This window comes from Oncorhynchus tshawytscha, linkage group LG04 (genome assembly GCF_018296145.1).
Source record: "Oncorhynchus tshawytscha isolate Ot180627B linkage group LG04, Otsh_v2.0, whole genome shotgun sequence".
NCBI classification, from domain to species: Eukaryota; Metazoa; Chordata; class Actinopteri; order Salmoniformes; family Salmonidae; genus Oncorhynchus; species Oncorhynchus tshawytscha.
In genome coordinates this window covers 40,434,910-40,462,607 of record NC_056432.1, presented here as the reverse complement: position 1 = coordinate 40,462,607, position 27,698 = coordinate 40,434,910, and the positions used below count along the sequence as shown (strand labels likewise).

General features: G+C 44.9%; 1 protein-coding gene across 3 annotated transcripts in view; it reads left to right on the top strand.

Annotated features, from left to right (window-relative positions):
* Nucleotides 1-24,425, top strand: part of LOC112248791 (G protein-coupled receptor kinase 5) — a 78,945-nt gene extending 54,520 nt beyond the window's left edge. For 2 of the 3 annotated variants that reach the window (XM_024418108.2, XM_024418109.2), the window contains exons 2-16: nt 11,751-11,846; nt 12,079-12,191; nt 14,621-14,698; nt 16,629-16,726; nt 17,130-17,222; nt 18,914-18,977; nt 19,068-19,208; nt 19,736-19,926; nt 20,170-20,207; nt 20,316-20,405; nt 20,564-20,772; nt 21,679-21,816; nt 22,053-22,190; nt 22,354-22,485; nt 22,597-24,425. In XM_024418108.2, coding sequence (XP_024273876.1) covers nt 11,751-11,846; nt 12,079-12,191; nt 14,621-14,698; nt 16,629-16,726; nt 17,130-17,222; nt 18,914-18,977; nt 19,068-19,208; nt 19,736-19,926; nt 20,170-20,207; nt 20,316-20,405; nt 20,564-20,772; nt 21,679-21,816; nt 22,053-22,190; nt 22,354-22,485; nt 22,597-22,680 — 1,703 coding nt within the window. In that variant the 3' untranslated portion in view covers nt 22,681-24,425. Of the gene's footprint in view, nt 1-4,308; nt 4,328-11,750; nt 11,847-12,078; nt 12,192-14,620; nt 14,699-16,628; nt 16,727-17,129; nt 17,223-18,913; nt 18,978-19,067; nt 19,209-19,735; nt 19,927-20,169; nt 20,208-20,315; nt 20,406-20,563; nt 20,773-21,678; nt 21,817-22,052; nt 22,191-22,353; nt 22,486-22,596 lie in introns of those variants that run through there. The other variant, XM_042320736.1, reaches the window with a different exon arrangement.
* The last annotated feature ends 3,273 nt before the right edge of the window (nt 24,426-27,698 follow it).

Genomic DNA, 27,698 nt, shown 5'->3' with positions numbered 1-27,698 from the left:
GAAAAACATCCCAAGGCCAAATCGTTCTTCAAGATGATGAAATGTTCATAGATGACCAGCAGGGACAAATAATAATCACATTGGTTATAGAGGGGTACAACAAGTCAGCACCCAGGAGTAAATGTCAGTTGGCTTTTAATAGCCAAGCATTCAAAGGTTGAGACAGCAGGTGTGCTATAGAGAAAGGGAGAGAGAGGGTCTAAAAAGCAGGTCCGGGACAAGGTAGCATGTCCAGTGAACAGGTTCGATAGATGGCATACACGATAGCTGCAGGCAGAAAAGCAGGACCTGGATCAGCAGCATGACAAAGTAGCACTTCCGGTGAACAGGTCAGGGTTCAGTAGCCGCAGGCAGAACAGTAGAAACTGGATCAGCAGCTCGACTAGGTGGACTGGGACAGCCAGGCGTCATCAGGCAGGTTGTCCTGAGGCATGGTCCTAGGGCTCAGGTCCTCTGGGAGGGGAGAGAGAGATGGGACAAATAGCAGGAGCATACCTAAGGTCACCAGATAAGACAGGAGAATTACACCAGATAGGACAGTATGACCCTAGCCCCGCGGCACATAGACTATTGCAGCATAGATACTGGGATGATGCAGAATAGATACTGGGATGACTCATGTACTGGAGGCAGCTCTGCAGAGTGGTCACTAGCTGGCACAGCCACAAAGTCACGATTTCAACCTTAACCTTGAGCTTAACCACACTGCTAACCCTAATGCCTAACCCTAACCTTACATTTTTGTTTACATACATTTTTACAATATTGCCAATTTTGACTTTGCAGCTGGCCCATCAAGTTTCATGACAATAAACGTCAACCTGCTTTTCTAAACTTAATCAGGCGGAGATTCCTGCCTGAGTAGGACCTTAACAGTGAGAACCTTCCCTCTGTCCAAAAGGTCCTGCAAGAAGCATAAAATCTTGGATAATGAGCTTATTTCAGTCAAACCATTTAAAATAAATTCCCCACTTGTTTCCATACAGTGAGTGCGTAGAATGGTTCCTGGCACTGGATAGTCTAAAGGACCTTGTGTGGCAGATTCAACCTCTCACGGGCCAGGCTCAGAGGACCATAGTGTCTGGGTGAGGGTGGAAAATCTCTGTGGGCTTGGGTTAGAAGAACCCTGCATAAAGGCAATTGCCAGGGCTCATCATAAAGCAGGACAATGATCTCCGCTAACCCAATCTGAGGGATGAGCCAAGACGGGGATTCCAGCTGGACAACCAGTTCCTTCCTACATTCAGTATGTCTGGCACATGAGTCACCCCTAGTGAGGGCACGACAACGCCTTTTCCCCCTCAGCAGGCTGAAAAGATTTGGCATGGGCCCTCAGATCCTCAAAGTTCTACAGCTGCACCATTGAGAGCATCTTGACTGGCTGCATCACCGCTTGGTATGGCAACTGCTTAGCATCTGACAGCAAGGCGCTAGAGAGGGTAGCTCCCTGCCATCCAGGATCTCTATACCAGGCGTTGTCAGCGAAAGGCTCTAAAAATGGTCAAAGACTACAGCCACCCAAGTCATAGACTGTTTTCTCTGCTGGGACCGAAAGGCTCCTGAACAGCTTCTACCCCCAAGCCATAAGACTGCTGAAAAGTTCATCAAATAGGTATCCGGACTATTTGCATTGACCCCTTTTTTTTGCACTGACATTCTTATACTGGCTCTGCACATTCACAGGTCACTACCCAACCCACACACTCACACATACACAACTTTCACACACACTTTCACACTCTTCACATACAGTGGCTTGTGAAAGTATTCAACCCCTTGGCATTTTTCCTATTTTGTTGTCTTACAACCTGGAATTAAAATTGATTTTTTTGGAGGTTTGTATCATTTGATTTACACAGCAAGCCTACCACTTTGAAGATGCAAAATGTTTTTTGAAATAACACAAAAAAACAAACTTGAGCGTGCATAATTATTCACCCCCCCAAAGTCAATACTTTTAGAGCCACCTTGTTTAACAATAACAGCTGCAATTCTCTTGGGGTGTGTCTTTATAAGCTTGGCACATCTAGCCACTGGGAGTTTTGCCCATTCAAGGCAAAACTGCTCCAGCTCTTTCAAGTTGGATGGATTCCGCTGGTGTACAGAAATCTTTAAGTCATACCACAGATTCACAGATTGGATTGAGGTCTGGGCTTTGACGAGGCCATTCCAAATCCAAGACATTTAAATGTTTCCCCTTAAACCACTCAAGTGTTGCTTTAGCAGTATGCTTAGGGTCATTGTCCTGGTGAAAGGTGAACCTCCATCCCAGTCTCAAATCTCTGGAAGACTGAAACAGGTTTCCTTCAAGAATTTCCCAGTATTTTGCGCCATCCATCATTCCTTCAATTCTGATCAGTTTCCCAGTCCCTGCCGATGAAAACATCCCCACAGCATGATGCTGCCACCACCATGGTGTTCTCTGGGTGATGAGAGGTGTTGGGTTTGTGCCAGACATACTTTTCCTTGATGGCCAAAAAGCTAAATGTTAGTCTCATCTGACCAGAGTACCTTCTTCCATATGTTTGGGGAGTCTCCCACATGCCTTTTGGCGAACACCAAATTTGTTTTCTTATTTATTTCTTTAAGCAATGGCTTTTTTTTCTGGCCACTCTTCCATAAAGCCCAGCTCTGTTGAGTGTACAGCTTAAAGTGGTCATATGAACAGATACTCCAATCTGCACTGTGGAGCTTTGCAGCTCCTTCAGGGTTATCTTTGGTCTCTTTGTTGTCTGATTAATGCCATCCTTGCCTGGTCTGTGAGTTTTGGTGGGCGGCCCTCTCTTGGCAGGTTTGTTGTGGTGCCATATTCTTTCAATCTTTCAAATAATGGATTTAACGGTGCTCTGTGGGATGTTCAAAGTTTCTGATATTTTTTATAACCCAACCCTGATCTGTACTTTTCCACAACTTTGTCCCTGACCTGTTTGGAGACCTCCTTGGTGCCTTCATGGCACCTTCATGGTGCCGCTTGCTTGGTGGTGCCCCTTGTTTAGTGGTGTTACAGACTCTGGGGCCTTTCAGAATGGGTGTATATATACTGAGGTCATGTGACAGATCATGTGACATTTAGATTGCACACAGGTGGAATTTTTTAAACTAATTATGGTGATTCTGAAGGTAATTGGTTGCATCAGATATTATTTAGGGGCTTCATAACAAAGGGAGTTTACCTATGCATGCACCACTTTTATTTTTTTATTTTTTATTAAATAAGTAATTTTTTTTCATTTCACTTCACCAATTTGGACTATTTTGTGTCTATCCATTACATGAAATCTAAATAAAAGTCCATTTAAATTACAGGTTGTAATGCAACAAAATAGGAAAAACGGCAAGGGGGATGAATACTTTTTCAAGGCACTGTACGCTGTTGCTACTCTGTTTATTATTTATCCTGATTGCCTTGTCACTTTTACCCCTACCTACATGTACATATTACTTCAACAACCTCGTACCCCTGCACATTGACTCAGTACTGGTATTCCTAGTAAATAGCCTCATTATTGTTATTTTATTGGGTTACTATTTCCTTATTTGATAGTTTATTTTGCTAATTACTATTTATTTTTCTTACTTTTTAACTCTGCATTGTTGGGAAAGGGCTCATAAGTAAGCATTTTACGGTAAAGTCTACAGCTGTTTGATAGACAGTTAGTCTGTGTAAACGCAGAGAGCAAGTGCCACCCTGACGTTTGATGTATGCCACCACAGTCGTATTGTCTGTCCTGATGTGACAATTCCAAAGGCAAGGCAGAAAGTGTCTCGGAGAAAGGGACATTGTCAACCGTTTACTGCTTTTCCCTCCTGAACTGCACCCCAACCAGTGAGTGACTCGTCTGTCATTACCACCTTCCTTATTGACACTACTCCTAGGGGAGTGACAGAAACGAAGATCGAAGGGCTCTTCCAGTAACGGTGAGCCGGCAGACAATTTGAGGTCACAATTATCTTTTGATTGATTGTGGACAAGACCTAGGGCTGGACTGCGCGTGCGCGCCAGTCCTCTGGTGGTGTTGGAGCAAATCGTCCTTTCATTGTATTTTATTGAAAGCGGCAGAGTTAAAACACTGGAATAAGGAAGAGTGCTAGGTGGCGACTGACAGTTTGTCTTCCTGCCTCGGCTACTTGAGAAAGAGTTGGGGAGAGCTGGTAAAGTGGACTCCCTCCGTCTTCCTTGTGAGCGAACGCATAGAAATTAGCCGCTGCACAAAGAGAAGGGTTCTAGGAGCACCCAAGAGGTAGCAGGGCAGGACACGGAGTGAACTGTTGGCTGCTCCTCTCTGCCACTGGGGCGTACTTGCATGACGCCTTCACTACAAACGAGGTGCGTGGTAATGAACGTCGTTGTACAAAATAGTCTTCAGAGATTGGATCGTCTCTAACCAATCAGAGTATCAAAGCCAATGCCGAATTTTGCCCAATCCATCGGTTTCTGGGACCAATCAGACAGTCTGAATGTGTCCGATTGTGTTTGCGTTCTAGAATGTTCGTGGAGGGAGTCAAATCCAGACTCGTTGCGGAAAAGAAACAAACATTTGTGGGCGTAGTGTTTGGCAGGAGCAGTCTGCGTAGACAGGCAATGGGCGTACCCCTAGGTCAGGCGCCCCTTCGTTCCTGCTGGATCGCTGGTCACTCAGTTAGTACTGGAACTAGTAAACTGCCCCTCTATCTGATGCGGAGCCTCGTCCAGGGGGAGAGTGGAGACCAGGTCGCCACGATTTCCAGATCTACCAGGCAGGTTGTGGCAAGGCCAGTCTTGCCGCATTAGCTAGTCTGTTTCAGGCAGTCTCATGGACCGGCTTACCGCGTGGTGGGACCGGTTCAGTTAGTAGGCACAAAGCAACTTAATGCTAGACACACTAGACAACTAGTGGCATAGCTTAAGCTAGCATGGGCCAGTACAGAACTTGCAGGCCTTGTTAGAGAGCTGCCTGAGCATGTGTGTTTCCCATGTGGTACGGCTGCCCTTTATAACTCCAGGAGAAAGCATTGCTAACCGGGTTATGATGCTCATGACTCAACACTTTATCATGAGGTGTTTGTGTTAGCTAGCTAGTGTTCACCCTGTGGGCTAACAGCCTAGCTAACGTTAGCTATCACATGGGGCGAAGCATGCTAGTGTGGTTAGCTCGCTTTCCAGAAAGCTAGCCAAGTTACCTTGTGCCTTGCGGCGTGGGCTAACCAAGTCTCAGTAGCTAGCTGTGTGACGCTAGATACCACAGGAGACGAAGCAAAAATGTTCCTTTAGGTGAGAGATACTGTACATGCACTTGGCGGCATAACCTCGCAGCACACCTGTAAGCAGTTAACCTTATAATGTGAGGGGCTCCCCTCATTTGCCATTCGACCTGTCTGTCTCTACCTGAATTTACCCTTTTTTTGCACTAACTCTATGCACACACACTGGACTCTACCCACACACTCACACATATTTACTTTGACACCGCAAAGCGCGTGTGCACGCACGCACACACACACACACACACACACTTCATACAATCCACACACATACATACTGACGCCACACCCACACTTTGACACTCACCATATACACTGCTGCTGTTGTCTTATCTATCCTGTTGCCTAGTCACTTTAGCCCTACCCATATGTACCTTACGTATCTACCTCAATTACCTCGTACCCCTGAACATCAAGTCAGTACGGGTACTCCCTGCATATAGCCACGTTATTTTAACTTTTTATTTATACTTGTTATTCACTTTGTATTTATTCCTTGTGTCACTATTTATATTTTTATAATATTTCTTATCTTTAACTCTGCATTGTTGGAAATGGACCTGTAAGTAGGCCTAAAGCCTTTCAGTGTTAGTCTACACCTGTGGTCTACGAATCATAAAATTTGATTTGATGATGGTGGTGGAAAACACTGTCTCAGGCACCGCTCCAGAATCTCCCATAAGTGTTCAGTTGGATTTAGATCTGGTGACTGAGATGGCCGTGGCAAATGGTTTCATGGTTTTCATGCTCATAAAACCATTCAGTGACCACTCGTACACTGTGGATGGGGGCATTGTCATCCTATGGGGCATAGCCATGGTAGCCAAAATAATGGCCTGCCCAGCATTTTTATACATGAAAACCAAGCATGATGGAGATGTTAATTGCTTAATTAACTCAAGAACCACACCTGTGTGGAACCTACTTTTAAATGTACTTTATATCCCTCATTTACTCAAGTGTTTTCATTATTTTGTCAGTTACCTGTAGTTCTCTCTGACATAATTTTTACTTTGCTCGGCTCACGTTGATGATGTCAGAGCTGTAAACCAGAAAAATGAAACAAAGGGAGTAGTCCGCATGGAACAAATTAGACTGATGGGTTCCTGTACGCAATGAACTCTGACCGAAGTGTGTGTGTGTGTGTGTGAGTGTGAGTGTGAGTGTGAGTGTGAGTGTGTGTGTGTGTGTGTGAGAGAAAGGGAGTGATACACTGACAGAATGTGTTGACAGAGGAGGAGAGAGAGAAAGGGGAGAGGATAAAGAAAGTTTATACAAGACTTTTTATGACTTTATTCATACTTTTACAAGCCAACCTTGTCAAACAGAAAGCAGTAACAAACCCAGACATTGTGCTCGCCAAGGGTTTCTACTTCACTTACTGGCACTCCAGTCTCCTTTTCACCTCATTTAACACCTGATTTACTTAACAAAAGGCAGTAGGTGGTCCAGGTATGTCATGACATAGTATAATTGGGGGGGCTTTCCTCTTTTGTTCTCTATTGCTTGTCTATTGTACCTCAAGTGAGAGGGGAGGCCGATGACATCACAGATTCCCATCAGACTAACTCCTTGAATGCCCTACTCCTAGAAGTTTGCAGTTGTCTAAAAAAACACTATTTTGCTCAACTTATTTTTTTATCGTTTAGTGTGTGTACTTTACTGTATTTATACTTGGGGTATCGCTTTTCAACTGTGAAAGTTTCAACAACAATTGCTGGAGGACATCTTTAAACATTATACTATGATTATAAATCTGAACCTATTTGTTTATTATAGTGTCACATATTTCCACAAAAGCTTAGCACTATCACAAAGTGCCAGATGCATTCCATTCCAGGCAGTCTTGGAATGTTCATGTCAATGTTTCTCCTTCATTAAGCAGCAATGGTCGCCCGCCCTGGAAGTAACAGAATTATAAATCATGTGGAAGTAATGGGGTCATCTTTTATGCTCCCACTATGGCCCAGACAGCAGGAGAGGTTCAAAGACACTCACAGACAGACAGGAAGTGACTTATCAGCAAGTTTACGAATCCACTGCAGAGTTGATGGAATATTTAATCATGGGTAAGGGTAAGCAATCTTCCTGTCTACAGTAGTTAGCATTGACTGATACAGACTCCTAGCTAGGTTGTTATTGTAAAAGAGAATTGAATGTGCTCCCAGAAAGAGACCATTCTTTGGTTACACAGCTACCATGTAGTTACAAGTAGTTTAATTTCAGGCTGTAATTGCATATACAGTGCCTTCAGAAATTATTCATACCCCTTGACTTATTCCACATTTTGTGTTACAGCCTGAATTCAAAATGGATGAAATATTTTTTCTTCTTCACCCATCTACACACAATACCCATAGTGAAAACATGTATTTACACATTAAGCAAATTTATTGAAAATGAAATACAGAAATATCTTGTTTATATAAACATTCACCACCCTTTGCTATGACACTCCAAATTGAGCTCAGTTGCATCCGATTCCCTTTGATCATCCTGGGTCATCCTTGACAACTTGATTGGAGTCCAACCTGTGGCGAATCCAATTGTTTGGACATGATTTAGAAAGAAATGCACCTGTCTATATAAGGTCCCACAGTTGACAGTGGATGTCAGAGCAGAAGCTATACCATGAAGTCAAGGGGAACTGTCCGTAGATCTCCGAGATGAGGCATATATCTGGGGAAAGGTATAAAACCGTTTCTAGAATGTTGAATGTTTTCAAGAGCACAGTGGTCTCCATCATTGGGAAATGAAAAACAAAGTATGACTACGTATGTAAAGGAGATATTTCTGTATTTCATTTTCTATACATTTACTAACATTTCTAAAAACATGTTTTTACTTTTTCATTCGGGGTATTGTGTTTAGATGGGAGATGAAAATGATATGTAATCCGTTTTGCATTCAGGCTGTAACTCAGTGTGGAGTAAGTCTATGGGTGGGAATACTTTCTGAAGGCACTGTAGCTACACTGTAATTATACTTGTAATGTCTTTAATGTGTCTTTGTCAACACTTTAGTGTGTAATGTCTTCCTGTCTGTGATAGTGCTGAGAGATTTAACAAAAATGCTGGTTATTTTTTGTTTCTTCATCAACTAATTGACCAACATCAGATCAGTTATTTGAATTCTATTTGTTCGTTTTTTTTTTCTTCCTGTGAGCTTTAACGCGCAGTTTCTCTAGAGATAAATAAGAAAGTCTGAACTGTGTGATGTAGTAGGGAGTTGTAGGCTTCAACAGGCCAATATTAGCAGAAAACCTGATAATGAACTACAATGACCATAATCCATACCTTCTACTTGTCCGGTCTGTGTGGGGCAGACACAGAGAGGAAGAGAAGAGACAGAAAAACATACAATATTGCTACCTAAAAATGTGATAGTTGGTATTCAGCAGTCAGATTACGATTTGGAATGAAGTAGTGGTATTCAAATAAAACAAATGTAATATACACAACTGAAATATTTTATTAAAGTAATGTGAGTAAATTATGGTTAATAAGTAATAAGCAGTAATGGGCAGTCACTACCATACAATATTCAAACCACGTAATGCATAGTGCATCTAATGTTTTTTCTAAATAGTCGACCTGAAACCGAACCTCAAAAAAGCACTTATCGCTCAGCACTAGTCTGCGAGTCTCTTTGTCTGACTTGGTTATTGTTTTTAATCTGTGAAGTGAATTCATGGCCGCCCCTCAACCCAACATTTAGTTTGGGCTCTTTTCGCTGGAAGTACTTGCATGCTTGTAATGTTCTGAAATGTTCATTCCTGGTTCTGCTGTTTCTTAAGTCCTGTCAGCAAGTCTTATAGCACCGCCTGTATTCTTGGATGAGATTCTAAGACTGTCCGTTACTGCTAACAATTAACTGCACTGACATAGGTACTACTCGAGTTTGCCAAGCAGTTAAAATGCAGTTAAAAACACCACACACACACACACACACACACACACACACACACACACACACACACACACACACACACACACACACACACCTCTGTGGGAGCAGTCCTGAGCCTGTTTCTTCCTGTAGACTTTGTCCCTGTTTGTTTCAGTGGTGTGCACTGAATCAAACAGAGTTTCATTTGCCCACAGACACACTCGTGTTCATTGTGCTTTGATCAGTGTAGTAGTTTTCTCAATTACTTTTAAAGGGTGCGTTTCTGGTTCCTTTTGTATTGTCCTAACCGTAGAATTCGACATCTATTTATATGGTCCCTAGACATGTTTAGCTAAAACAATGTGGCAAATATGGTGCTCCAATTCTCTACAGGGGGAACAACTGTTATGCTAAATAAACAACACAATGCATTTGACTCCTGACAAGTGTGCATCGACTGAGTACAAACTCTAAATGATGCAGTACAGTTCAACAGCCCCAATTCAAATGCACCATCCTTTACTTCGTCCCAGATATGTGAATGCTGACCCAGAATGTATTTTCTCTACTAGGAAACAACAGGAAGGTTGTTAGTCTTGTTAACAAAATGTTTTCAAACCTGTAACCTTAAATTATCCTAGGAGGAGGTAATTGATTGGTCAGTAGCAGGGAAAGAGGTCACTGATTGGCCATGAAAGCAGAAGTGCAGTTCAGTCACTGACCAGAAGTCAGCATGTAATAGTGATGATTCCGTAGGGTCGAATCAGACAAGAGTGAGACTGAGAAAGAGGGAGAGATTAGGTAGGCGATTGAAGGGAAGAGACAGACCGAGCTAGAAACAGTTGGAGGAAGGGAGCGACTGAGAGGAAGAGAGACAGAGTAGGTTAGATTCAGAGGGAGGAAGAAGGTGTATTGTGGTCAAGTACATATTGTGTTGAATTGAAAGACAGGGTGGAGGGCCACTATTTAGACATAACGTTGACCTGAGATTGACCCTTCACAAGAAATAACCTCTCCTCTACATGTCTACTTGTTCATCGTTCATTGTTTTACCCATTGAATCATAAAGGGGTGTATTTTTGTTCTCTAAGACGTAACTAGGGAAGTGCTCTGGGTAAAAATGTCACAGTTGGCCTCTTGGGTGGTGCAGTGGTCTTAGGCACTGCATGGCAGTGCTAGCTGTGCCACTAGAGATCCTGGTTTGAGTCCAGGCTCTGTCGCAGCCGGCCACGACCGGGAGACCCATGGGGCGGCGCACAATTGGCCCAGCGTCGTCTGGGTTAAGGGAGGGTTTGACCGGCAGGGATGTTCTTGTCTAGCGACTCCTGTGGCGGGCCGGGCGCAATGTACACTGACACGGTCGCCAGGTGTTTCCTCTGACACATTGGTGTGGCTGTCTACCGGGTTAAGTGGCTGGGTTTTGTTTCGGAGGACGCACGGCTCTCGACCTTCTCCAGTTGTTCGTACGGGAGTTGCAGCGATGGGACAAGACTAACTACCAATTGCATATTAAATTGGTGAGAAAAACTATATATAAATAATAACCCCCCCAAATTAAAAATAAATAAATAAAGTAACGAAATAAAGTGTCCCAGTTACTGTTGCTAATACCCAATAGTCATTTTAGAATGTTTAAGGTCAGGGTTAATAATTCAGTAATAGGTTTGACTTGTTGGAGTTATATCTCCATTATATCCCATGGTTGGGGATGATGTGACCCAACCAGGAAAATCTCTGGGGCCTAGTTATGCCTCGGAGTTGTTCCTGAAAGGCTTCCCTCTGCAAGGGTTCCACTGCATAGCTTTCACCTATCCAGTCAATGTCAGATCAGTGAGGTGGGAGGGGAGGAGGCATGGTCATTATGTAACCCAGGCCAGACAGAGGCCTGAGGAGAAGGTCTGTGGCAGCAGTCAGTGTGTGAGAGAGTTGTGGTTTGGTAAAGGGGAAGGGGATGTGAAAGCTGCTAAAACATTCACACACACAGTGAGAGGCAAACACATGACGTCCTTGTTGGAGCATTCCTCGATTATTGCTTAAAGATGTAGCTTTCGCTCTCTCTCTCTCTCTCCCTCACTCTCCATCTCTTTCTCTCCATCTCTCTCATTGTTAAGGCATCCTGAGTGTGAGAAAGGGAAGGGGAAACCTATTGATCATTATCAACATTTCAGTATCAAACATGGCTAATCTTCTGATATTGATGAGTGTGTGTGCTGGGAATACATGCATGGTTATTCAGTATTATAGAATATGCTTTGGCCAAGCTCTGTGTTCCGATGGGAATCGGACTGGCCGGGATGTATTCTCTGTTACACACATACACCCACACTGTTCTGCTTCGGGATGGCCACATTCCCCAGAGCATGACACAGAGGAAGAAAAGAAAAACAGAGGAATAAAAAGAGAAAGAGAGAAGGGATTTAAAGAGAAGCTGAGACGCTATGTAAAAATGATACATATACACACTCAGAGTTTGAGCTAATTTGAACTAATTTGTCAGTTGCAGAGCTCTCTCTCTCTCTCGCTCTCCTTTCTCACATACTGTTTCCGTGTGTGTTTGTGCCTCTCTGAAATGGCTTGTTCCTCTCATCCACTCATCCCTTCTTTTCTCTCTCTCTCTGTAGGTGGAGGAGGGAAGCGGAAAGGAAGGAGTAAGAAATGGAAGGAGATCCTTCGCTTCCCCCACATCAGCCAGTGCACTGAGCTGGGCAACAGCATCGGTATATTACTGTTGGTGTGTGTTTTTAGTTTTACTATCCTAGTCGGGACCAGAAGTCCCCACAAGGATAGTAAAACAAACGGCTGTGTGTGGGTGCAAGTATTACATGTGTGTCACGATGCTGCTGTGCTGTTAATGTATGTAAGTGTTTGTAAACGTGCCTGGGTCTTTCCAAATGTGTGTGTTATTTCTACAGATAGGCCCAGATACTAGTTTGTGTGTGTTTCTGGCAGATCGGGACTACATGAGCCTGTGTGAGAAGCAGCCCATCGGCAGACTGCTGTTCCGCCTGTACTGTGAGACCAGACCTGAATTGCTGCGATGCATCCACCTACTGGACGCCATGGTAACACACACACACGCACACACTTCTAAATGCATCACTTGGATTAAACAGTCATCCAAACAGCACTAATCATGTTCAGTTGACTGAGAGATTACAATCAAATTGAGTAGTGATTATAATAGCAGCCTCCTCCCTTTACTCTGTCTAGACACAGTGTCCCAGATTACAGGTTTTAGATGTGAAAATGCCTCTAATCGTCAGAGAAGAAACACTCCGAATCAAATGCCAATAGTAACCAGAAGCCAATAGTAACCCCCGAACCGTCTCCCCCGTTAACTTGTGTCTAGACGGAATGCCTCGCACATGACACATTTAAGTATTTTCAGTAAAGCCCAAAATATCACCGTAGGCATGTGACTGGACAGAATGAGAGGATTGTTTCTGGTCAGACCCCCTCCCGTTTTCACCCCTTTCCCACCAACCTAAAAATGACCATCACACTCTGAGGGAAACTACCCTCGCCACATATGTGCACCAACAAGAATGGGTCAGCTGCAGATGCATTTTTGGAGAAAGATCTGAGGGTAATTGAAGATTTTATGAGAGCGAACCTGTTGAAATAATGAAATTAGATATCTAGCTTCCATCACCCAAATACTCTTGTTGGGCCATTTGGAAAGTTGCTAAATTGATGGACGGGTAGGATCAATGTCCAAAGGAAAGTTTGTGTGTTGTATTTTTTGTGAGTGTGTCCATGTGCTTCTAATGTATAAACGAGGGTGTTAGTGAGGGAAAAGAGCACAGTAGCTAGAGAGAGAGAGGGAGAGATGTAACAGCAGAAGGAATGCGCCTGGGGGTCCCTGTGTTTCCTCTGACGTCAGTGCAGGAGGGAGGGGTGTATGTGTGATTGCTGCCGAATTTTGACTTGCTATTGTTGGCAAGATACTGCATTGTAAGACACAAATGCACGCACAGACACACACACACACAGAATAAGCCACCCAATTGTTAGCCGAAGGGGTTAGCCGAAGGGGTTAGCCGAAGGGAAATGGAGACGCCCCGTTGGCCTTTTGGCAGACTTTTTATTTATTTATCTATTTTTATTTAACCTTTATTTAACTAGGAAAGTCTTACACACACAGGCCAGAGAAACAGATCTAATGGCAGAAGTATGGCCTTTTCACCCAACGCCTTTCTTTCTCTGTCTGTGTCTCAGAGCAGAGTAGACCACTATAGTGGGCCACAGCCAGGGTCAGGAGAGAAACTCTAGGTGTGTGTGTTGGGGGGGATATGGTGACGCTGGTCTGACACACTGTGACACTAAAAGACCTCAAGGAATCCTGCCGTGTTGACTGTGGTTGCCAGGCAACATAGGGTCACGTATGGGGTCCCAGGCAGCGTGTGTGTCAGAGAGAGGGAGAGTGTCTGTTAATAACAGATTGTGGGTTAAAGAGGTGTTTGTGTGTTTCAGGTCAGGTGGGCTAGTGGAGAGAACATGGTTTGATCCTAGCAGAACTCAGCTAGGCGACACACGTCTGTACGCAAGGAGTGCGAGGGACAGACCTTCCTCAAAATAGTCCAAAAAAAATCTAAGATAAATCAAGAAATCTGTAATCAATTTCAATGTTTTTAGTCACGCAATTTTACATCTACCTAAAATGTTTGGAGCAGTGTTTCTCAAGTGAAGAAATTGCATGAAAGCTGGTAGTCTCTCGTTGAATGACAACAAACACTTCATCCACTTGTTACCCCAGCCACAAAGTCAAAATTGGCTATATCGTAAAAATCTATGTTGTGTACTCGAACAGCCTAAAAAAAAAACAGACAAACACCAAATGAACAAAAACGTCACAAGCTTTCATCATAATATATGCGCAAACTGTTTTGACTGGGAAGCGTGCGACAGGCTAAATCAAATCAAATTCTATTGGTCACATACACATATTTAGCAGGTGTTATTGCGGGTATAGTGGAATGCTAATGGGGATAGAGAGGTGAGAGAATGATCAGGGAGTGAAGGATTAACAGGCTATGCCACGACCCTTGGCAATGCTGTACCGCTCCGTGCTCTCTCACTCCTGGCTGATAAATACTGTAGCTGCTAAGGATATAGATAATGACTGATCATTTCAACTCAAGGCAGTCCACACTATGCTGGTCTAGTCGCATATGCTGCATGTTTCCACAACACTGGTAGCCACACAATAATGTCAATCAAAACATGATCTCGTCCATACATTGCCCCTGATAATGGAATAGTATTGTATGTCCAGTCGCACCTGGGTCGAAATAGTATGCGTTTTCTTTCAAATACTAGATTTGCATACCCAGGATGCCAGTTGGATTGCGGTTTGCACTTTTGGGACTATTCCATTGGTTGAATTATGCCGGGCAATATATTACGATAGTGCATTAAGCAAATCTTATTCGGCGCTATTGTTATATTATGATGATGTGCTGTAAGTGTATAATGACGCCGTGTTCTTTAGGATGACTATGAGCTGGCGCCTGATGAGAAACGGAAAAGCAGAGGAGGTGAAATTATTGGGAAGTTCCTCACTAAACAGGTGAGTGAAGTCTCTGTGGGAGGATTGATGAATGTCGATGGGTGAAACAACTGTTAGAGCAATATAACATGTTTGTTGGTCAAATTGTATTTGTCACATGCTTCGTTAGCAACAGGTGTAAACTAACAGTGAAATGATTACTTACATGCCTTTCCCAATACAGAGAGAACCTTTAAAAAGTAATAGAAACATAATAACACAAGGAATGAATCCACAATGACAAATGATAACTTGGCTATATGCACGGGGTACCAGTACCGAGTCGCTATGAAGGGGTATGAGGTAAGATACAGTGGGGCAAAAAAGTATTTAGTCAGACACCAATTGTGCAAGTTCTCCCACTTAAAAAGATGAGAGAGGCCTGTAATTTTCATCAACTATGACAGACAAAATTAGAAAGTGGTCAGTGGTCTTGTATGTCTTCCATTTCCTAATAATTGCTCCCACAGTTGATTTCTTCAAACCAAGCTGCTTACCTATTGCAGATTCAGTCTTCCCAGCCTGGTGCAGGTCTACAATTTTGTTTCTGGTGTCCTTTGACAGCTCTTTGGTCTTGGCCATAGTGGAGTTTGGAGTGTGACTGTTTGAGGTTGTGGACAGGTGTCTTTTATACTGATAACAAGTTCAAACAGGTGCCATTAATACAGGTAACGAGTGGAGGACAGAGGAGCCTCTTAAATAAGAAGTTACAGGTCTGTAAGACCCAGAAATCGTGCTTGTTTGTAGGTGACCAAATACTTATTTTCCACCATAAGTTGCAAATAAATTCATAAAAAATCTTCCAATGTGATTTTCTGGATTTCTTTTTTCATTTTGTCTGTCATAGTTGGTGTACCTATGATGAAAATTACAGGCCTCTCTCATCTTTTTAAGTGGGAGAACTTGCACAATTGGTGGCTGACTAAATACTTTTTTGCCCCACTGTATGTGTCAGAGCAAGGCCCTAAATATTGTCAAAGACTCCAACCACCCTAGTCATAGACTGTTCTCTCTGCTACCGCACGGCAAGAGGTACCGGAGTGCCAAGTCTAGGTCCAAGAGGCTTCTAAACAGCTTCTAAACAGCCCCAAGCCATAACACTCCTGAACATCTTATCTAATGGCTACCCAGACTATCCCCCCCCTCTTGATTTAAAAGAGTTAGTGAAAATGGGGGGTTCAATGCAGATAGTTTGGGTACTATTTAGCAGTCTTATGGCTTGGGGGTAGAAGATGTTCAGGTTCCTGTTGGTTCCAAACTTGGTGCATCGGCACCGCTTGTCATGCGGTAGCAGAGAGAACAATGTATGACTTGGGTGGCTGGAGTCTTTGACCATTTTTAGGTCCTTCCTCTGACATCGCCTGGTATAGAGGTCCTGGATGGCAGAGAGCTTAACCCCCAGTAATGTTCTGGGCCATACACACTATCCTCTGTAGCGCCTTGCGGTCGGCTGCCAAGCAGTTACCATACCTGGCGGTGATACAGCCAGTCAAGATGCTTTACAGCTGTAGAACTTTTTGAGGAGCTGAGGGCCCGTGCCAAATCTTTTCAGCTTCTTGACGTGGAAGAGGCATTGTCGTGCCTTCTTCACATGTGTGTGTGTGTGTGTACCATGTTAATTCCTTAGTGATGTGGATACAGAGGAACTTGAAGCTCTCGACCTGCTCCACTACAGCCCAGTCGATATAGTTGGGGGCGTGCTCGGGCCATCCGTTTCTTGTAGTCCACGATCAGCCCCTTTGTCTTGCTGACATTGAGGGAGAGGTTGCGGTCCTGGCAACACACTGCCAGGTCACTGACCTCTTTGACCTCATCGTCGTCAGTGATCAGGCCTACCACACTAATTCCTGTGTGTGTGTGTGTGTGACTGTGACTCTGTGTGTGACTGTGTGTGTGTGTGTGTGTGTGTGTGTGTGTGTGTGTGTGTGTGCGTGCGCGTGTGCCTGTGTAGTCGTCAGAGTGTGTGGAGGCAGCAGAGAGCCTTGCTGAGCAGTGTAGAGAGAACCTGGAACTTCACCCCTGCAAGGAGATCTTCAGTGACTGTCGCAAGTAAGGGAATCTTCCTTTGGTCTCTCTCCTTTTTGTCAACTATGATATTCTTATGAAGAAACAGCTTGACCTTAGCTTATCGCTAGCCTCGTCCCGTACTCCATGTGCGGAAGCCAACTCTCCTATCATTTCTGTCAAGTTGCTGGCATTTCGAAGCGTCAAACATGACTTTCATTAGCACACTGGTAACAGTGGGAGAAATGAAGTGGTTGGTGTAGTAGGTGTATATGCAATGTTGTGCAAGAGACTGGGGATGAGGTTGCATAAGACAATGAAGGAACCCAGAGAGGAGTTGGCTAAAGCGCAAACACACTGGACCATCAGCTGGCTTCCCTCTTACTGTAACTGAAGCTGTTGTCTGTCGCCTCAGCTTTAACCTTTTTGTTTGTTGTCTGTTCTTCAGGGCTCTCCATGACTACCTGAGACGAGCTCCCTTCTCTGACTACCAAAACAGCATGTACTTTGACCGTTTCCTACAGTGGAAGATGCTGGAGAGGTAATGCGCTGCTTAAACTAAATCTAACAGAAACGGTTGTTCTTAGTGATCATTGAATGGCACGGTGCTAGCTTGGGGGGCCACGGGTGCGACCGGCGTAGGGACCACGCACCTCATTTTTCAACGATGACGTCGCCTACCACAAAGCAAAGTAAAAGCTTTCTTTAAAGCTGAGAGCCGCGATAGGCACAACAGCGTCACCGTCCATCCCAGGCGCTTTTGTTATTTTTACGAGGAAATGAGCATCCAGCATGGTGGTAAACAAAATCCCAGTACATGCAATGTTGTTCTATCGCGTGTGCAATGATTTCTGAGAAGAAAATTGTCTGTCGCTATACCCCCTTGAGGGGCCCGCTGGCCTGGGACAGGAAGCAATTCGAAGGAAAAACAGATTCTAAAGCGCATTCTGCTGCGAGCGGTTGCATGTGACAGAGGGAAGAATCTAAAGATACCTTACTAGGAAGGTTTGCTAATATGACTAGGGCTGTGCCTTTGGCTTCTGGACCGCGAAAGAAAGTTGATGTGGAAACGAAATGGAACAGGAGAGAAATGCTGGTTTCAATGGCATCTTGACGAAGTCTTGACAAAATCATTCCCATTTCTAAGTTTGGATTTTGGCCACTTTTTTTGAATCAATAGGCTATGAAGTAAAACATCCATATCGCAAACAACGAAGTACCTGTTTTCAACATGCAGACTGCCCTACAGCTCAGCTGGTTGGCCAAATAAGTTCCAATCTCTGAGTTGAGAAATAAATAAGGTAGCTGGGATTCTCTATCAGTGGACATCAACACTCTGTGATCACCCGCGATTCCATGTAGAAATGTTGTGCATTGACTGGGCTTCATAAGAACATGTTTGAGGAGCTGCGAGTGTGAGCTGTCGCTGCGTGCTCAAACTAGGCTCTATATGCGGTAGAGAGCTCTGTTACCCGACCCGGCCCGGGTTAGGACCGGGCAGGGTATCACTAAATTGATCACTAACAAAAAAAAAACATTTTGCTGACCTATTTGCTCGTGCTCTGCTACGCAATAGAGTCATATCTGACTAAGATCACAACATGGTGTCAGAAGCGCTTCAACCTCGTCAAATATAAGACGGGAGATAATAATATCCGTTGACGGCTGAACTGCGGTCTCAGCAGAGCGGCCCAAGTGGAGCCGTTGCTATGGATACTCACAGACTTGGAGCCACCATGAGCAAAACACGTGCAGAGTGAGCAGGGAGCGAGTGATGGACAGAGAGAAGCAGCTAATGGATTTACTACTGGAGGAAGTTGCTTCTCATTCCGGGCCGGGCCTTAAATTTGTCAGAAGCGATCGGGCCTGGGTAGGGTAGGGGCCTATGGGTAGGACTTTAAATTGATGCCCGTACAGGGCTCTAGTATGCGGTGCGCGTCTCATGAAATAAGATGCATGACAAACGAATGAAATTACACACGCTCCAATTTAGTTATGCTAATTAACCTATAGCTAGACCGGTAACCGTGACAGGTAAAAAACATGTTTTGCAGACTAACTGTTAACGGCCCTAGTGATGATGCCTAATTTGCGTTTATCATAGGCCATATCAGCTATGAATTTAATTGATTTGGTCAGAAGGGCCCCTCGAGAGCACCCCGCCCCCTATGTGCAGAGACTCTCTAGCTCTGTGCCTGGTACCATGTTATTTACTGTGAGATGTGTTTTCAGACAGCCAATAACTAAAGACACGTTTCGACAGTACCGAGTACTAGGGAAGGGAGGATTCGGAGAGGTGAGGCACAATTTTCCATTTAGAGAATTATTAGAGAATTGTGTGTGTGAGATGAACTGGCCTATGATATAGTACTTTGTGTTCTCTCAGGTGTGTGCGTGCCAGGTGCGAGCCACAGGGAAGATGTATGCCTGCAAGAAGCTGGAGAAGAAGAGAATTAAGAAGAGGAAAGGAGAGTCCATGGCCCTTAATGAGAAACAAATACTAGAGAAGGTCAACAGCAGATTTGTTGTGAGTCTCTTCCTATTATTTGGATACATGACCACGCAATTCATGTCCACACACTTTCACTTTATTCTCTCTCGCTCTCTCTCTCTCGTCAGTCTCTCTCTTTCGTCAGTCTCTCTTTTCGTCAGTCTCTCTCTCTCTCAGTCTCTCTCTTTTCATCAGTCTCTCTCTCTCTCTCTCGTCAGTCTCTCTCTCATCAGTCTCTCTCTTTCGTCAGTCTCTCTCTCTCCTTCTCTCTCGTCAGTCTCTTGCTCTCTCTCGTCAGTCTCTCTCTCTCTCTCTCTCGTCAGTCTCTCTCTCTCTCTCATCAGTCTTTCTCTCTCTCTCTCATCAGTCTTTCTCTCTCTCTCTCATCAGTCTTTCTCTCTCTCTCGTCAGTCTCTCTCTCTCTCTCGTCAGTCGCTCGCTCTCTCTCTCGACAGTCTCTCTCTCGCTCTCTCGATCGTCAATCTCTCGATCGTCAATCTCTCGATCGCCAATCGCTCTCTCTGTCTCTCTCATATCAATCTCTCTCTCATCAATCTCTATAGGTGAGTTTAGCATATGCCTATGAGACCAAAGATGCTCTGTGTCTGGTGCTGACCTTAATGAATGGAGGGGATCTGAAGTTCCACATCTACAGCATGGGGACTCCAGGCTTTGAGAAGGACAGGGTCCAGTTCTATGCTGCCCAGATCTGCTGCGGCCTGGACCACCTACACCAGGAATCGATCGTCTACAGGTGGCAGCTTGTTATCATAGCACCTCAGTTTCCCTTAACACAGATCTAGGTTCACATTGCAACAGATCTAGGATCAGATGGGGGCAACTACCTACTCCTACATTTAGCAAAATTAGCAGTGGATTCTTCTGATTGTCATTCACTATACAAATGTCTCCCGAGATCACATGATGTCATCACATGATGTATTGGTTTTAGTCCCAATGTCCAATGCCCCAAATTAACTTTTTTCTTTTTCTTCAGGGATTTAAAACCAGAGAATATTCTATTAGATGATAATGGTGAGTTGCCCTTACTACTCTAGCCTAACTACTGGGATTAGGACATTTGAACTCTCTGTTAAATAGGACTGATCTTTGACCCCTGACCTCTCTGCCCCTGTGCCATAGGACACATCCGGATCTCAGATCTGGGCCTGGCCATCAAAGTACCTGAAGGGGACCCCATACGAGGCAGAGTGGGAACAGTGGGTTACATGGGTAAGCCACCATACCTTCATATGTTATTACCACACATTAAAATTAATTTCTCATTTCTAATGCATCGGAATACAATAATCTTCAAACAAAAACCTGACACATTTTTTACCATACGAAAATATTATCGTTAAACCTGTTGTACTGTGCTGTGTGTGTAGCTCCGGAGGTGATCAACAACGAGCGCTATGGGATGAGTCCAGACTGGTGGGGGCTGGGATGTCTCATCTACGAGATGACCGCCGGACGCTCACCCTTCCGCGCACGCAAAGAACGAGTGAAGAGGGAAGAAGTGGAGAAGAGGGTGCAGGAGGGAGAGGAGGAGTACAGCGACAAGTTTACAGAGGACACCCAGGCCATCTGTAGAGTGGTGAGAGACCATTGATTGATTGACAAGACGTAGGCTTAGTTAGTGTCATCAGGAACTGCACGCTGTATTTGGTAGTCACCCTGAGTAGCTGAGCTCATGATATTTGAAAATGACTGACTGTACATTCTATCATCTCTCCCCCACTATTCTCTCTCTCTCCTCATCTCGCTCTCTCCCGCCCCCGCCTCGCTCTCTCCCGCCCCCCGTCTCGCTCTCCCCGCCCCTGTCTCGCTCTCTCCCGCCCCCTGTTACGCTCTCTCCCGCCCCCTGTTACGCTCTCTCCCGCCCCCGTTTCGCTCTCTCCCGCCCCCTGTTACGCTCTCTCCCGCCCCCGTCTCGCTCTCTCCCGCCCCCCGTTACGCTCTCTCCCACCCCCTGTCTCGCTCTCTCCCGCCCCCTGTTACGCTCTCTCCCGCCCCCTGTCTCGCTCTCTCCCGCCCCCCGTTATGCTCTCTCCCGCCCCCCGTTTCGCTCTCTCCCGCCCCCCTCGCTCTCTCCCGCCCCCCCTCTATGCTCTCTCCCGCCCCCTGTCTATGCTCTCTCCCGCCCCGTTCGCTCTCTCCCGCCCCCCGTCTCGCTCTCTCCCGCCCCCGTCTCGCTCTCTCCCGCCCCCGTTTCGCTCTCTCCCGCCCCCCGTCTCACTCTCTCCCGCCCCGTCTCGCTCTCTCCCACCCCGTCTCGCTCTCTCCTGCCCCCCACGTTTCGCTCTCTCTCCCGTTCCTCTCTCTCCCCGGTCTCCTCTCCCTCTCTCTCACCCGGTCTCGCTCTCCCTCTCTCTCTCACCCGGTCTCGCTCTTGCTCTCTCTCTCCCGCCCCGTCCGGCTCTCGCTCTCTCCTGCCACCCCCCGTCTCGCGCTCGCCCCCGTCGCTCTCTCTCCCCCTCTTTCTCTCCCCCTCTCTCTCCAGCTGTTGACCAAAGATCCTAAGCAGAGGCTGGGCTGTACAATGGAGGGGTCAACAGGGGTGAAGGCTCACTGCTTCTTCAGGAACATCAACTTTAAGAGACTAGAGGCAGGCATCCAGGAGCCCTCCTTTGTACCTGATGTAAGTAGAGGAGGAGGAGGATGGCAACTCTTGTCCTGCTTCAGCTCTAGAAACAACACCAGGAAGTGTTTTAATATTGGAACCAACCAACTGTTCCAATTGTTTCAACCCGTTACATTCATGAATGGGTGAATATGTTATTTAGACCAGGGATCATGACCTCTACTCCAAATGAAGACTCTCATACTTCTTCCTCTTCTCCCTCTTTCCCGTTGTGCGTTTCTTCTCTCTCTCAGCCCCGGGCGGTGTACTGTAAGGATGTGTTGGACATTGAGCAGTTCTCTACAGTCAAGGGAGTGAATCTGGACCAAACCGACAACGACTTCTACTTCAAATTCTCTACAGGCTGCGTGTCCATCCCATGGCAGCACGAGGTGGGTGAACTAACTGGGACGTCTTTCCCTCTCCTCTGGCCTCTTCTGAGAGGTAGTCTGCAAGGTAACCTGAAAGACTGAATAATTGGTGGTCTTGTCAGTCAGTGGCAGTCAAATACTGTCCTTACACGATCTCTCTGTTTCTCTGTCTCTGTGTGTATAGATGATAGACACAGAGTGTTTCAGTGATCTGAATGTGTTCGGGCCCCAGGCGACCAGAACCCCAGATCTGGACTGGAACACACCCCCCGAGCCTCCCCGACGCAGCCTGCTGGACAGGATCTTCAGGAGACATGTGAGGACACACCAACATACTCAGTCTCACACAGAGTTTACACTGCACAGTTACATCCACACACTGATACTGAGAACACAATCTCCCTTTCTCTCTCTCTCCACCCTACAGCACCCCGAGGTGTCCATCGCCAACAGTCGTGTGTCTTCCTGCAGTGTGAACTCAGTGGACTCCATGTCAAACTCTGCCCCCTAGTGGCCATGGCTCTGTGTGGCACCACACACAGACAGAGGAGGAGCTGGAAGGATCTTCTCACTGCTGATTGGTTTACACCTGGCCTGACCAGCTGTCAGTCTTCCGGAGGCACCCAACCCAAGCCCATGGTCAGTCTAGGGGAAATGCTGACCATGACCCGGACCTGAGACCCATGGGGAATTATTGGAGGGACGTTTCAATAACGCAAAGACGTTTTGAAAACAATGCTCAGAGACTTCACTTACCTTCAGGATCGCTGGAGTAGAGAAGAGCCACTGACTGTGTTGATGAATAAGAAAAAACTAGCTAATTCAGGGGATCCACTGTCTGAGAAAGACCACAGGAAATACAAGATGGGGTCTTTGTTGCTGTTTATTTTTTATTTTTAAAGAAATCAAATTATTTGCATAAATTCACATTCACACTCAAATGCACTCTCTGTTCATTTATTCCTCTCTTCCCCCCTCCCCCTCTCTCTTTTTGTCTCTTTCTCCTTTTCACCTCCCTCTCCCCTAATCACTTATAAACATACATGCAACCAACAACATCACCAACCTCAAGACACAATGTGCATATTGCCTTGTATACCCTCAGGCCAAAGATATAGTTCAGTTATGTATTTGTGTTATTGTTGCCATATCCGTTAGGGGGGAGGAAGGGGGATTTGCCTGGCCTTTATTCAATCACATATTAAACTTGAGGCAGCAGCTATGCTACACCTAAGTCACAATCAAACATGTGTTTGAATACAACAGGCTACCCCCCCCCCACGCACACACACAATTGTGCTATTAGAATTGTAACCACAATACTTGTCTTGTTTTCTGCACTTTTCCCAAAGAGTGCACCACCGCACTCTGTTGACCTTGAGAAAAAGTAGATTTGTCAAACCAGTAAGCCACCATTTATATACCAATTAAGATGTTTTTACAGTAAAGATGTTATTGTTTTACCTCAGACATTAAAGTAATATTACTGTGATGTAAATGTTGTAATCTCCATTGAGCCAGTGCTGTTTTGTGTTTGTGTTGCCATCACGACCATGGGTGCATCTCGATAGTCTCAACAGGGAAGTTTTCTCTCCTCCTTTTCTTCAGCTGCACTGATCCTAAAGGAAAGGTGAGGAATCCTGGAAGATATATGACCTTTTTCTACAGGAAAGGAGCTTTAACCAATCCAGTGCGGATAAAGGAGAGGAAGCCGTGTTAGACTATTGAGGTTCCGGGGCTCTGGTAGAGGAATTGGTAAAGGGACCACATGTCACCTCACAATGGGAAGCCTTCCAACACACTCGAACCACAGGGAAGAACAGCTCTGGTTTTAGAATTTGATGTCTTATTTTAAGGAAGACTAAATATTTACAGAAAACAATTGAACTTACACATTTAGTCTTGGCCAGTTATTATTTTATTCGTAAATCATTTCACAAATTGAAAATCAGAAGTGCCTCCTCTTTAGCCTGATCTTCTAGACGACTCGCACACAAATGTTTGCACTTTGTTTCTCTCATGATCGATTTGTTTCTTTATGACACACACACACACTGTATTTGGCTGGTGGTGGAGGCTGGGGAGTGAGGAGAGAGAGAGAGAGAGGATAAGGAGGATGAAAAGGAGAGAACGAGGGAGGATCTCTTCCTGCTATTGTTGTACATTACAGTGCTGAGTGTACAGAATGTAAAGCCAAACCCACTGTGCTCTGCAGCTCCGAATAAATAAACCCTGTGCTGCCTTAGCATCTCTGTACCATCTGTGTCTCATGTCTGTCTGTGTAGCAAATACAAGAGTCGGGGCATTCTCATACGGATGGATCGATACAAGAGTAATTCGTTTCATAATAACATTTCCACAAGATTATTGATACCATTTTCACTTTATGGGCCGGTTTCATAGTCCCAGATAATAGTAATCCAAAAGCAGGCCAAATTCAGTATAAATACATTTGATCGGTTGATTGAAAGGAACAATTTTGCTATGAGTTGAATTTGTCTAAAATTATACCAGTCTCCAGTGGTAGCTAGCGTCACAAGGCTCGCTATCGAGACCTAGTTAGCCCACACTGCAAGACTTAAGATAACTTGGTTAGCTTGTTGGAAAGCAAGCTAGCCATGCTAGTTAGCAGTTCTTCCTGCACATACTGTAGCATTGCTAGCTCTCTCCTCTTGTTTAGTTTAACCTACATTCACTCATTTGTAGTAAATAAACCGGCAAAGTTTAGGCTGACGACTTTAAGGTTGTGGGAGGATAACAGCCCGAAGTCTAACTAACCATAACTAACCTAACCATGCTAGTTAGCAGTTCTACCTGCACATACTGTAGCATTGCTAGCGCTCTCCTCTTGTTTAGTTTAACCTACATTCACTCATTTGTATTAAATAAACCGGCAAAGTTTAGGTCGATGGCTTTAAGGTTGTGGGAGGATAACAGCCCGAAGTCTAACTAACCCAAGATAGACCACAGCCTGTTGTTTCCAATGGGAGCATAGTGGGCAGAACAAGCGAGAAGATAGGCAGAGCCAAGCACGAGCTAGCGAGAGCCTATTGGCGTGTCCTAGCATGTATTTGCAAATTTTCTGTTAGTGAACGCCTACTCTGTGAAGTGTGTGTGACATAACTAAATTCACCCTTGCACTCCTAAACAATGCAATTTTTAAAACTTTGGCAAAGCCTAAAGTTTACTAAACTTACTCCACTCTGTTCATAACAGATGTTAGATTTGGAAACAGAAAACTGTACTGAGATCAAGTGCTTCATCGATGAAAAAATTTGCAGAATGTAGGCCAAAATCTTCTCCCACTGCAGTCCACTGGGCTTCCTCTCACCACCATATTTGGTAGTGAGTGGAAATGTCAACCGAATGCTTCACATTTTACATCCGGTGTAATATCTGTCTTATTGATCTGTGCCGTGCTCTCTCTTGGTAGCTATGAGCTAGCCTCCTCCCATTGTAAGCCACCGGGCGCACATGTTGTTTTTGATGACAGGCGCTACTACACTAGCAGGCCCTGTTTTTTACAATTGCCATCCCAGGACGAGCCAGGCCATGCACTCGAAACCCCACGTTCTTGCATTTGCAGCTCCTGGATTGCGGGGAAGGATTCGGGCCGAGCTAAAGGAGGCTCAAACGTACCTCCATCTCTGACCCCCCTCTCACCTCTGAGCCACCAGCCAAGGCTGAGGTACAGTTCCCCACAACCGAGCCCAGCTGAGGCAAGATTATGAATAGTCTCAATTCCTTTCCCTCACTGTCTTGACGAATTGACAACGGGATTAATCCCTCGACTTCACAGATGCGATCGAAGGTGGGGACAACAGTATCCCTCCTTCTCAAGCCCTGAGAGGGGAAGGGAGGGGGGGGATTCCCCAAATCAAATCAAATCCAAATGTATTGGTCACATACACATGGTTAGCAGATGTTAATGCGAGTGTAGTGAAATGCTTGTGCTTCTAGTTCCGACCATGCAGTAATATCTAACAAGTAATCTAACAATTTCACAACAACTACCTTTTACACACAAGTGTAAAGGAATTAATAAGAATATGTACATATAAATATATGGATGAGCGATGACCGAACGGCATAGGCAAGATGCAGTAGATGGTATAGAGAACAGTATATACATATGAGATGAGTAATTTAGGGTATGTAAACATTATGTAAAGTGGCATTGTTTCAAGTGACTAGTGATACATTTATTACATCCAATTTTTAATTATTAAAGTGGCTAGAGATTTGAGTCAGTATGTTGGCAGCAGCCACTCAATGTTAAAGATGGCTGTTTAGCAGTCTGATGGCCTTGAGATCGAAGCTGTTTTTCAGTCTCTCGGTCCCAGCTTTGATGCACCTGTACTGACCTCGCCTTCTGGATGATAGTGGGGTGAACAGGCAGTGGCTTGGGTGGTGTAGGTGTCCTGGAGGGCAGGTAGCTTGCCCCCGGGGATGCGTTGTGCAGACCTCACTACCCTCTGGAGAGCCTTACGGTTGTGGGCGGAGCAGTTGCCATACCAGGCGGTGATACGGCCTGACAGGATGCTCTCGATTGTGCATCTGTAAAAGTTTGTGAGTGTTTTAGGTGACAAGCCAAATTTCTTCAGCCTCCTGAGGTTGAAGAGGCGCTGTTGAATATGTTGAAAACATATTTCAAAAATGCAGGCGCGACACAAAATGCAGAAATAAAAATATAAATCATGCCTTACCTTTGACGAGCTTCTTCTGTTGGCACTCCGATATGTCCCATAAACATCACAAATGGTCATTTTGTTTGATTAATTCCATCGATATATATCCAAAATGTACATTTATTTGGCGCGTTTGATCCAGAAAAACACCGGTTCCAACTTGCGCAACGTGACTACAAAATATCTCAAAAGTTACCTGTAAACTTTGCCAAAACATTTCAAACTACTTTTGTAATACAACTTTAGCTATTTTTTAAATTTAAATAATCGCTAAAATTGACGACGGGATGATCTGTGTTCAATACAGGAAGAAAACAAACTGACGCTACCTTTCTGGTCACGTGCCTCTAACAAACAGTACACTTGAAGTGAGCCTCGTTTTGAACAGGGTTACTTCTTCATTACACAAAGGAAAAACCTCAACCAATTTCTAAAGACTGGTGACATCCAGTGGAAGCGGTAGGAACTGCAAGAAGGTCCCTTGGACATATGGATTCCCAATGAAAGCCCATTGAAAAGAGAGTGACCTCAAAAAAAATAATTCTGAATGGTTTTTCCTCTGGGTTTCGCCTGCTACATAAGTTCTGTTATACTCACAGACATGATTCAAACAGGTTTAGAAACTTCAGAGTGTTTTCCATCCAAATCTATATGCATATCTTATCATCTGGAGATGAGTAGCAGGCAGTTGAATTTGGGCATGCATTTCATCCGGACGGGAAAATACTGCCCCCTGTCACCAAGAAGTTTTAAAACAGTGTCCAATCAAGGGCCAGAAGTATACCGAATGGTGTCATCTGCGTAGAGGTGGATCAGAGAATCACCAGCAGCAAGAGCGACA